Source organism: Carcharodon carcharias, chromosome 24 (genome assembly GCF_017639515.1).
Source record: "Carcharodon carcharias isolate sCarCar2 chromosome 24, sCarCar2.pri, whole genome shotgun sequence".
Lineage (NCBI taxonomy): Eukaryota > Metazoa > Chordata > Chondrichthyes > Lamniformes > Lamnidae > Carcharodon > Carcharodon carcharias.
The window spans coordinates 837,493-848,968 of NC_054490.1; the positions used below are offsets into that span (position 1 = coordinate 837,493).

The 11,476-nt window shown below is 56.9% G+C and overlaps 1 protein-coding gene across 1 annotated transcript; it reads right to left on the bottom strand.

Moving 5' to 3' along the window:
- Window positions 1-1,654: 1,654 nt before the first annotated feature.
- Window positions 1,655-11,096, bottom strand: LOC121269386 (glutathione S-transferase P-like). Its single transcript, XM_041173976.1, has 7 exons — window positions 10,957-11,096; window positions 7,185-7,220; window positions 6,938-7,044; window positions 5,584-5,671; window positions 4,202-4,305; window positions 2,531-2,638; window positions 1,655-1,989 (listed from the first exon to the last, which is right to left on the bottom strand). Coding segments are annotated over exons 1-7 (633 nt in total). The 5' UTR covers window positions 10,958-11,096; the 3' UTR covers window positions 1,655-1,800.
- Window positions 11,097-11,476: the final 380 nt, after the last annotated feature.

An 11,476-nucleotide genomic window follows, 5' to 3' on the forward strand; every position in this document is an offset into this window, starting at 1 on the left:
GGGAGGGGTCGATAAACCAAGCCTGCCAGGGCTTATTTGCCCCTTGATTCACTCGGTGTCTGATGTTCCCAGCTAAGACTGTCCCATTGTGAATGTGCCCCTCCTCCATATTGTGGAGAGCGTCAGAACTGCTCCTCTTTATACAGACACGTTAACATCGTAAAACATCACCAATTGTTCAGCAGGAGATTCTCTCAGAGGGAACTTTGACCTCCCCCCAACCACCGAGCCGCAGAGAGTGGCAGGTTTCGAGGAGAATCTTAAAGGAGGTGATAGAGAGAGAGAGAGAGAGAATCGGAGAGGTTTAGGGAGGGAACTCCAGAGCTCAGGACCACCCCCCAGGCAGCTGAAGGCACGGCCGCCAATGGTGGAGCGATTAAAATCGGGGGGGATGGTCAAGAGGCTGGAATTGGAGGAGCGCAGAGATCTCGGAGGGTCGTAGGAGGGTTACACAGATAGGGAGGGTCGTAGGGGGCTAGAGGTGTTTACAGAGATAGGGAGGGGTGTAGGGTCTGCAGGAGGTTACAGAGATAGGGAGGGGTGTACGGGCTGGAGGTGGTTACAGAGATAGGGAGGGGTGTAGGGGCTGGAGGAGGTTACAGAGATAGGAAGGGTTGTAGGGGCTGGAGGAAGTTACAGAGATAGGAAGGGTTGTAGGGGCTGGAGGAGGTTACAGAGATAGGGACGGTTGTAGGGGCTGGAGGAAGTTACAGAGATAGGGAGGGTTGTAGGGGCTGGAGGAGCTAACAGAGATAGGGAGGGTTGTAGGGGTTTGGAGGAGGTTACAGAGATAGGGAGGGTTGTAGGGGTTTGGAGGAGGTTACAGAGATAGGGAGGGTTGTAGGGGCTTGGAGGAGGTTACAGAGATAGGGAGGAGTGTAGGGGCTGGAGGAGGTTACAGAGATAGGGAGGGTTGTAGGGGTTTGGAGGAGGTTACAGAGATAGGGAGGGTTGTAGGGGTTTGGAGGAGGTTACAGAGATAGGGAGGGTTGTAGGGGTTTGGAGGAGGTTACAGAGATAGGGAGGGTTGTAGGGGTTTGGAGGAGGTTACAGAGATAGGGAGGGTTGTAGGGGTTTGGAGGAGGTTACAGAGATAGGGAGGGTTGTAGGGGCTTGGAGGAGGTTACAGAGATAGGGAGGAGTGTAGGGGCTGGAGGAGGTTACAGAGATAGGGAGGGGTGTAGGGGCTGGAGGAGGTTACAGAGATAGGGAGGGTTGTAGGGGCTGGAGGAGGTTACAGAGATAGGGAGGGGTGTAGGGGCTGGAGGAGGTTACAGAGATAGGGAGGGGTGTGGGGGACTGGAGGAGGTTACAGAGATAGGGAGGGTTGTAGGGGCTGGAGGAGGTTACAGAGATAGGGAGGGGTGTAGGGACCTGGAGAAGGTTACAGAGATGAGGATTGACATAGGGACAGGAAGAATATTATGGAGGAGTCACCTCACACACACACACACACACACACACAAGAACATTGCGCGACTTGCTGTGGAGGGATTGACCCATTGAGCAAGGTTCTGTCACCATGTGGAGCCCAGTTTGATGGGATTGAGTCTCGGCCTGTGTGAGGCAGAGAGAGAGAGAGACCGTGCGAGGGGGAGAATGAGAGTCCGAAAGGAATGTGACAAACAATCAAAAAACACCAGATAAGAGTGGAAATGTTTCCAGAAGTTTTATTTTGGCCCAGAAATAACCGTGGTAACTACGGAGACATCAAGCTGACGAGATGAGCAGCGTAAGGGGTCGAAGGTCGGTGAGGCCTAGCTGGGCCTGGTTCTGGGGGCCTGGGCCTCTCCCTCGCGCTCACTGCTTCCCATTCCCGTTGATGGGGAGTTTTTTGTGAGCGTCGGATTCCAGGTAAGCCTTGAGTTTAGGCCTGGAGAGGACACGGTCCACGTAGGCCTTGAGCAGGGGGGTGACATTCAGGCAACCCGGAGACAGCACCTCGAGGTTAGAGAGCAGATCAACCAGGTTATAATCAGCGTAAGAGATCTACAGAGAGAGAGAGAGAGAGAGGGAGAGTTAGTGAGTGTCAGCATCGAGCGCTCCCAGGGCAGGTACAGCACGGGTTAGATACAGTGTAGATCTCCCTCTACGTTACCCTGACAGTGTGTCCCCCCACTTTATACCCAGTGTCAGCATCGCGCACTCCCAGGGCAGGTACAGCATGGGTTAGATACAGTGTAGATCTCCCTCTACATTCCCCTGACCAGTGTCCCACCTCTCCCCAATTTATACCCAGTGTCAGCATCGAGCGCTCCCAGGGCAGGTACAGCACTGGTTAGATACAGTGTAGACCTCCCTCTACATTACCCTGACCAGTGTCCCACCTCTCCCCAATTTATACCCAGTGTCAGCATCGAGCGCTCCCAGGGCAGGTACAGCACGGGTTAGATACAGTGTAGATCTCCCTCTACATTCCCCTGACCAGTGTCCCACCTCTCCCCAATTTATACCCAGTGTCAGCATCGAGCTCTCCCAGGGCAGGTACAGCACGGGTTAGATACAGTGTAGATCTCCCTGGGTCTTGTACCTTGTTCCCCACAAGGAAATCCTTCCCTCCATTATTTTTGGCCAGTATGTTTTCGAAAGGCTTCAGTTCCGCTGGGATGTTCTTGATGAAAGCATCTTTCCCAGTCTCCTGTGGGTAAAATGTAAAGATAAATTGTTAGAATGTTTGTACGTGGATCAATACTGAGGGAGTGCTGCACTGTCGGAGGGTCAGTACTGAGGGAGTGCCGCACTGTCGGAGGGTCAGCACTGAGGGAGTTCTGCACTGTCGGAGGGTCAGTACTGAGGGAGCGCCGCACTGTCGGAGGGTCAGTACTGAGGGAGTTCTGCACTGTCGGAGGGTCAGTACTGAGGGTGTGCTGCACTGTCGGAGGGTCAGTACTGAGGGAGCGCTGCACTGTCAGAGGGTCAGTACTGAGGGAGTTCTGCACTGTCGGATGTTCAGTACTGAGGGAGTTCTGCACTGTCGGAGGGTCAGTACTGAGGGAGTGCCGCACTGTCGGAGGGTCAGTACTGAGGGAGTTCTGCACTGTCGGAGGGTCAGTACTGAGGGAGTGCCGCACTGTCGGAGGGTCAGTACTGAGGGAGTTCTGCACTGTCGGAGGGTCAGTACTGAGGGAGTGCCGCACTGTCGGAGGGTCAGTACTGAGGGAATGATGCACTGTCGGAGGGTCAGTACTGAGGGAGCGCCGCACTGTCGGAGGGTCAGTACTGAATGAGTGCCGCACTGTCGGAGGGTCAGTACTGAGGGAGTGCCGCACTGTCGGAGGGTCAGTACTGAGGGAGTGCCGCACTGTCGGAGGGTCAGTACTGAGGGAGTGCCGCACTGTCGGAGGGTCAGTACTGAGGGAGTTCTGCACTGTCGGAGGGTCAGTACTGAGGGAGTGCCGCACTGTCGGAGGGTCAGTACTGAGGGAGTTCTGCACTGTCGGAGGGTCAGTACTGAGGGAGTGCCGCACTGTCGGAGGGTCAGTACTGAGGGAGCGCCGCACTGTCGGAGGGTCAGTATTGAGGGAGTACCGCACTGTCGGAGGGTCAGTACTGAGGGAGTTCTGCACTGTCGGAGGGTCAGTAATGAGGGAGTGCCGCACTGTCGGAGGGTCAGTACTGAGGGAGCGCCGCACTGTTGGAGGGTCAGTACTGAGGGAGCGCCGCACTGTTGGAGGGTCAGTACTGAGGGAGCGCTGTACTGTTGGAGGGTCAGTACTGAGGGAGTGCTGCTCTGTCGGAGGGTCAGTACTGAGGGAGTGCTGCTCTGTCGGAGGGTCAGTACTGAGGGAGTGCTGCTCTGTCGGAGGGTCAGTACTGAGGGAGTGCTGCTCTGTTGGAGGGTCAGTACTGAGGGAGTGCTGCTCTGTCGGAGGGTCAGTGTTGTGTCTATCCTCCACATATTGGAAGGTTTCTGCCCTCTGACGCTCTGGTTAATCTCCTCATGTCTCTGCCCCATTGTTTCCAGATTTTGCCCTCCGAACGAGTGAATACATTTACACCAGAGACAGGAACCTGAGCACAGCTTCAATACCTTGTGTAGTAACTGCAGCCCCCCTCCCTATCCTGGTCCCCACATGTCCCCTCACCCCCTCCCTAATCCACACCCACACCCTCCTTCCCTAATGCGGCCCCCAGTCCCCAACATTCTCGCCCATTGAAGTTGCATTCACGTTGAAAGGGTCCTGTCTAACGAGTGACTCACATATTCTTTGAAGATGAGTATCGCATACTTGACACGCAGGTCTTCAGCCCCATCATTCACCATGTCGATCAGTGTGGCCTCCTTCATGTCTTTTCCATACAGATCTTGAGCAATGGAAATACCAAGATGTTTGTCTTAACCACATGAGTCGATTGAGCAGCATAGAACACAGCCGGCCCCAGCCCTCAGCCAGTTTGGGATATTAGGCCTCAGGCTTCAGCCAGTTAGGAACCATAGGCCTCAGTCTTCGGCCAGTGGGGAACAGTAGGCCTCAGACTTCAGCCAATTAGGAACAGTAGGCCTCAGTCTTTGGCCAGTGGGGAACAGTAGGCCTCAGACTTCAGCCAATTAGGAACAGTAGGCCTCAGGCTTCAGCCAGTGGGGAACAGTAGGCCTCAGACTTCAGCCAATTAGGAACAGTAGGCCTCAGGCTTCAGCCAGTGGGGAACAGTAGGCCTCAGACTTCAACCAATTAGGAACAGTAGGCCTCAGGCTTCAGCCAGTGGGGAACAGTAGGCCTCAGATTTCAGCCAATTAGGAACAGTAGGCCTCAGGCTTCAGCCAGTGGGGAACAGTAGGCCTCAGACTTCAGCCAATTAGGAACAGTAGGCCTCAGTCTTCGGCCAGTGGGGAACAGTAGGCCTCAGACTTCAGCCAATTAGGAACAGTAGGCCTCAGGCTTCAGCCAGTGGGGAACAGTAGGCCTCAGACTTCAGCCAATTAGGAACAGTAGGCCTCAGGCTTCAGCCAGTGGGGAACAGTAGGCCTCAGACTTCAACCAATTAGGAACAGTAGGCCTCAGGCTTCAGCCAGTGGGGAACAGTAGGCCTCAGATTTCAGCCAATTAGGAACAGTAGGCCTCAGGCTTCAGCCAGTGAAGAACTGTAGGTCTCAGGCTTCAGCCAGTGAGGAATAGTGGGCCTCAGGCTTCAGCCAGTTAGGAATTGTAGGCCTCAGGCTTCAGCCAGTTAGGAACCATAGGCCTCAGGCTTCAGCCAGTTAGGAACAGTGGGCCTCAATCTTCAGCCAGTTAGGAACCATAGACCTCAGGCTTCAGCCAGTTAGGAACCATAGGCCTCAGGCTTCAGCCTGTGGGGAACAGTTGGACTCAGGCTTCAGCCATTCATAGTGGGTCTCAGAGTTTAGCTGATCGGGAACAGTAGGCCAGGTGTTTTGGCGAGTCAGGTAACCCCCCAACTTTCACCCAGTTGGGATCTGTAGACTGCAGACATTAGTCAACTGGGGAGACATCAGGCTTATTACAAATGTCAAGGCCTCAGGCTTCAGCTAGTCAGGTATATATTAACGTGTATATTGATGATATGTTACTTTAGGCCTGTATTTTAGGCTGAAGGAGTGCGCAGATTTTGCCATGTACTTACTGTGCTGGCGGGCAAGGTAGCGAAGGATGGTGTTGGACTGGACCAGTACAAAGTCGCCGTCTTGGAACTTCGGCAATTGGCCAAAAGCCTGAAGGGAATGCGAGGGGGGGTGGTGGTGGTGGGGGAGGTGAGAAAAGCATTGTTAGTCAAAGAATTGAGACGTTTTACACCCGCTGTTCATATGCACACAACCTTTAACCCCGGACCCTCTTTCTAGTCAATTTGTTGTGGGACTGGAGATACAAGAAGACCTGGCTTGGCAGGTGTGGGGGGTGGGGAATGGGGAGGGGGTGTGGAAATCAGAACTCTGGTTGAATGTATCCCAGGCTGGCTTCATTGATTGCTACCTGCTCTGCCCCTTCAACTCTAAGGGCAACACAATTGGCTGCCGGCACTCATGAGGCCTATTGTCTTTGCACTCAGTGCCGCACACCCGGGTGTGAGATCAAGCTAACTCAGATCAAGGCCGAGGATGGGCTCTGGGCCTCTCCTTCTCTGTGCCTGTGGGAGTCAGTACCACACGGGGTGTGAGATTGGCCAACTGAGTCACTAGGCCAAGAATGAAGCCTGGGCCTTGCCTGTTCTGTGTCTGTTGCAGTCAGTACCACATGGGGTGTGAGATTGGCCAACTGAGTCACTAGGCTGAGAATGAAGCCCAGGCCTTGCCTGTTCTGTGTCTGCTGGAGTCAGTACTACACGAGGTTGAGATTGGCCAACTGAGTCACTAGGCCGAGAATGAAGCCTGGGCCTGGCCTGCTCTGTTCCTGTGGGAGTCAGTACGACACGGGGTGTGAGATTGGCCAACTGAGTCACTAGGCCAAGAATGAAGCCTGGGCCTTGCCTGCTCTATGTCAGTTGCAGTCAGTACCACACGGGACGTGAGATTGGCCAACTGGGTCACTAGGCCGAGAATGAAGCCTGGGCCTTGCCTGCTCTATGTCAGTTGCAGTCAGTACCACACGGGACGTGAGATTGGCCAACTGAGTCACTAGGCCGAGAATGAAGCCTGGGCCTTGCCTGCTCTATGTCAGTTGCAGTCAGTACCACACGGGGCGTGAGATTGGCCAACTGGGTCACTAGGCCGAGAATGAAGCCTGGGCCTTGCCTGCTCTATGTCAGTTGCAGTCAGTACCACACGGGGCGTGAGATTGGCCAACTGAGTCACTAGGCCGAGAATGAAGCCTGGGTCTCGCCTGCTCTGTTCCTGTGGGAGTCAGTACCACACGGGGCGTGAGATTGGCCAACTGAGTCACTAGGCCGAGAATGAAGCCTGGGCCTCGCCCGCTCTGAGTGTGAGTGGCCCAGGCTCCGGCGCGGAGTCCCCCTTCACCCCGGCGAGCTCCCCCGTACTCACGCAAGACTTCCTCGTGTCGCCGTTGGTCCACTGCTCTTTGCTCAACGCCACCTCCTTCCAGGTCTGCCCTTGATCGGCCATCAACATCCTCATCGCCGAGCAACGGCCTATGTTGGGTGGTGCCGGTGGGGTTTGGTGGTGGGCAGCGGGGGAGACGCAAACACACGGCTGGTCAGATAGGCAGAGCGCACAGAAACACCATCCCAAACCCAAAACACCCCAACCTCCACCAAACCCGCCAACTTACCTCGGACCGGGAAGTAGGTGATGGTGTATTCTGGCACTGCAAAGAGAAAGCAGAACATCAAAGCATCCAGACAGATCCAAACCTTTCCAACTAACCCCCCACCCCGCCACCCTCAAAAAACCACCCCCCCTCCCCCACCCACCCCTGGGTTAACCAAAGCCTTTATCCCCCAGATTCAGATCGGCCTGAGGGGAACATTGCACTGAACGCCGGAACAGAATCGAGGGGCTGAATGGACATCTTCCTGCTCTAGTGGAACAGGCTGAGGGACGGAATGAGCAGCAGACAGACACTCAAAAGAGAGCTCAGCCTCCCTCACCAGCCCTCCCAAACAGTGCGGCACCCGCTCGCTAACCCTCCCACAGTGCGGCGCTCCCTCAGTACTGATCCTCCGACAGTGCGGCACTCCCTCAGTACTGATCCTCCGACAGTGCGGCACTCCCTCAGTACTGACCCTCCCACAGTGCGGCGCTCCCTCAGTACTGACCCTCCGACAGTGCTGCACTCCCTCATTGCTGACCCTCCGACAGTGCAGCACTCCCTCAGTACTGACCCTCCGACAGTGCGGCACTCCCTCAGCGCTGACCCTCCGACAGTGCGGCACTCCCTCAGTACTGACCCTCCGACAGTGCGGCACTCCCTCAGTACTGACCCTCCGACAGTGCGGCACTCCCTCAGTACTGACCCTCCGACAGTGCGGCACTCCCTCAGTACTGACCCTCTGACAATGCAGCACTCCCTCAGTACTGACCCTCTGACAGTGCGGCACTCCCTCAGTACTGACCCTCCGACAGTGCGGCACTCCCTCAGTACTGACCCTCCGACAGTGCGGCACTCCCTCAGTACTGACCCTCCGACAGCGCGACACTCCTCTTGGGAGAGCGGGAGATAGGGTGCGGATGGACAGAGGGAGAGAGCGGGAAGAGCGGGAGAGGGGGAGGCAGAGAGAAACTCAGTTTACAGAGTGATGGGACTCGGTCGCCCGGGACGAGGGAATAGTGAGGGACGGGTGAGGGGAGGCGGCACAAGTAGAGAGGGGTAGAGGTGGGTGCCTGAGGCGACAGAGGTGGGCAGAGGGAGAGACGGAGAGGGGGGGTGTTGGAGAGAGAGAGGCATTGGGGAGATGGGATAGGGAGGCACGAGGAGTGGAGGGACAGAGGGCTGAGGGAGGTAGCAAAAGACAGAGGGGGGTCAATGTGAATGGGGTAGAGGTGGAAAGGGAGGGATACAGAGAGGGGGAAGGAGGTAGACGGAGAGAGAGTGATTCCAGTGTGAGAGAGAAATAGATGCAGCGAGTGGAGAGCGGGAGATGCGATGGGTACTGAGGGACAGAGAGAGAGAGAGAGAGTAAAGGGACAGAGAAAGAGAGGGGATGGGATGAGGGAAATAATGAAGAGAGAGAGAGAGAGAAAGAGAGAGAGAGAGAGAGAGTAAAGGGATAGAGAAAGAGAGGGGATGGGATGAGGGAAATAATGAGAGAGAGAGAGAGAGAGAGCGTAAAGGGATAGAGAAAGAGAGAGGATGGGATGAGGGAAATAATGAAGAGAGAGAGGGTGAATGAGAGGGAGGGTGAGAGAGAGAGGGAGGGTGAGAGAGAGAGGGAGGGTGTGAGAGAGAGAGGGTGAGAGAGAGAGAGAGGGTGAGAGAGAGGGAGAGAAGGTGAGAGAGAGAGAGGGAGAGAGAGAGAGAGGGTGAGAGAGAGAGAGGGTGAGAGAGAGGGTGAGAGAGAGGGAGAGAGAGGGTGAGAGAGAGAGGGAGGGTGAGAGAGAGGGAGGGTGAGAGAGGGAGAGGGTGAGAGAGAGAGGGAGGGTGAGAGAGAGGGAGGGAGGGTGAGAGAGAGGGAGGGTGAGAGAGAGAGAGAGAGGGTGAGAGAGAGAGAGGGTGAGAGAGAGAGAGGGAGGGTGAGAGAGAGAGGGAGGGAGGGTGAGAGAGAGAGAGGGAGGGTGAGAGAGAGAGGGAGGGAGGGTGAAAGAGAGGGAGGGAGGGTGAGAGAGGGAGGGAGGGTGAGAGAGGGAGGGAGGGTGAGAGAGAGAGAGGGTGAGAGAGAGGGAGGGAGGGTGAGAGAGAGGGAGGGTGAGAGAGAGAGAGAGGGAGGGTGAGAGAGAGAGAGGGAGGGTGAGAGAGAGAGGGAGGGAGGGTGAGAGAGAGAGGGAGGGAGGGTGAGAGAGAGAGGGAGGGAGGGTGAGAGAGAGAGGGAGGGAGGGTGAGAGAGAGGGGGAGGGAGGGTGAGAGAGAGAGAGGGAGGGTGAGAGAGAGAGGGAGGGAGGGTGAGAGAGAGAGAGGGAGGGAGAGTGAGAGAGAGAGAGGGAGGGTGAGAGAGAGAGAGGGAGGGAGGGTGAGAGAGAGAGAGGGAGGGAGGGTGAGAGAGAGAGAGGGAGGGTGAGAGAGAGAGAGGGAGGGAGGGTGAGAGAGAGAGAGGGAGGGAGGGTGAGAGAGAGAGAGGGAGGGAGGGTGAGAGAGAGAGAGGGAGGGTGAGAGAGAGAGAGGGAGGGAGAGTGAGAGAGAGAGAGGGAGGGTGAGAGAGAGAGAGGGAGGGTGAGAGAGAGGGAGGGAGGGTGAGAGAGAGAGAGGGAGGGTGAGAGAGAGGGAGGGAGGGTGAGAGAGAGGGAGGGTGAGAGAGAGGGAGGGAGGGTGAGAGAGAGAGAGGGAGGGTGAGAGAGAGAGAGGGACGGTGAGAGAGAGGGAGGGAGGGTGAGAGAGAGGGAGGGAGGGTGAGAGAGAGAGAGGGAGGGTGAGAGAGAGAGAGAGAGGGATGGTGAGAGAGAGAGAGGGAGGGTGAGAGAGAGGGAGGGAGGGTGTGAGAGAGAGAGGGAGGGTGAGAGAGAGAGAGAGGGATGGTGAGAGAGAGAGAGGGAGTGTGAGAGAGAGAGAGGGAGGGTGAGAGAGAGAGAGGGAGGGTGAGAGAGAGAGAGAGAGGGACGGTGAGAGAGAGAGAGGGAGGGTGAGAGAGAGAGAGGGAGGGTGAGAGAGAGAGAGGGACGGTGAGAGAGAGGGAGGGAGGGTGAGAGAGAGGGAGGGAGGGTGAGAGAGAGAGAGGGACGGTGAGAGAGAGGGAGGGAGGGTGAGAGAGAGGGAGGGAGGGTGAGAGAGAGAGAGGGAGGGTGAGAGAGAGAGAGAGAGGGACGGTGAGAGAGAGAGAGGGAGGGTGAGAGAGAGAGAGGGAGGGTGAGAGAGAGAGAGGGAGAGTGAGAGAGAGAGAGGGAGGGTGAGAGAGAGAGAGGGAGAGTGAGAGAGAGAGAGGGAGGGTGAGAGAGAGAGAGGGAGGGTGAGAGAGAGGGAGGGAGGGTGAGAGAAGCAGCAAAGCAGAGACGAGGAGAGTGAGTGAGGGGGGGTGGTGGGTAGAGGGAGGAGGGGAGAGGAGGTGGTGGGGGGGGGTGGTGGTGGGTAGAGGGAGGAGGGGAGAGGAGGTGGTGGGGGGGGTGGTGGTGGGTAGAGGGAGGAGGGGAGAGGAGGTGGTGGTGGGGGGTGGTGGTGGGTAGAGGGAGGAGGGGAGAGGAGGTGGTGGGGGGGGTGGTGGTGGGTAGAGGGAGGAGGGGAGAGGAGGTGGTGGGGGGGGTGGTGGTGGGTAGAGGGAGGAGGGGAGAGGAGGTGGTGGTGGGGGGAGGGGGGAGATCAGAGGCTGTAAACCTGCTTTAAAAAAATAAAAAATAAGCCGCCCGACTTTTTTTAAAAAAGTGAAACCGCCTTCAGGAGGGATTCCTCAAAGCGGACAAGCCCGATTCCGCGCTCACGCCCTCTCCGGCCAGGCCTGGTTCCAGTCTGGCCAACTTACTGCTGTCCTCACTCTCAAGCTGCAGCGGCCGAACGAGAGAGAGAGAGACGGAGAGAGGGAGAGAGAGAATTCCGGACGGTCCTGTACCGAGAGCCGATTCCTTCCAAGTGTGAGAACGTGGCTAAGGGTGGGTGGGATGGGGTGGTGGTTGGCGTGTGAGTGAGTGAGAGAGACAGGGAAATGCCCTTTAGTCCCGGTGAAGGGCGCGGCTGGCACCGTACCAGTCCAGGCTGGCACCTGGCCAAAGGGCACTCCCTCCCTCCCTCCCACATCCCCGGCTTCGGAGTGGGGGAGAGCTGGTTGCTCAGGTCCGCCCCCTGACTCAGCGCAATCCCGTGTTGACTTGGCAAACCAGCCTGCTTTCTATCGTCTGCTCCCTTATCGCACCTTTCCTGGCTCCTGTTTGGCACACACTGTGCACCCTTTCCCCGCCGAACCCTTCCCAACCAACCCTTGGAATTCCAACCCTCATCCACCCCATCCCTCGCCAACCCCTCGAGATATTGTTGGGTGGGGGGGT

Coding starts and splice junctions, on each gene's coding strand:
- LOC121269386 (XM_041173976.1), bottom strand. Junction 4,306..5,583: donor CTACCTTGCCCGCCAGCACA/GTAAGTACATGG, acceptor CCATTGCTCAAG/ATCTGTATGGAAAAGACATG. Junction 2,639..4,201: donor TACTCATCTTCAAAGAATAT/GTGAGTCACTCG, acceptor TTTTACCCACAG/GAGACTGGGAAAGATGCTTT.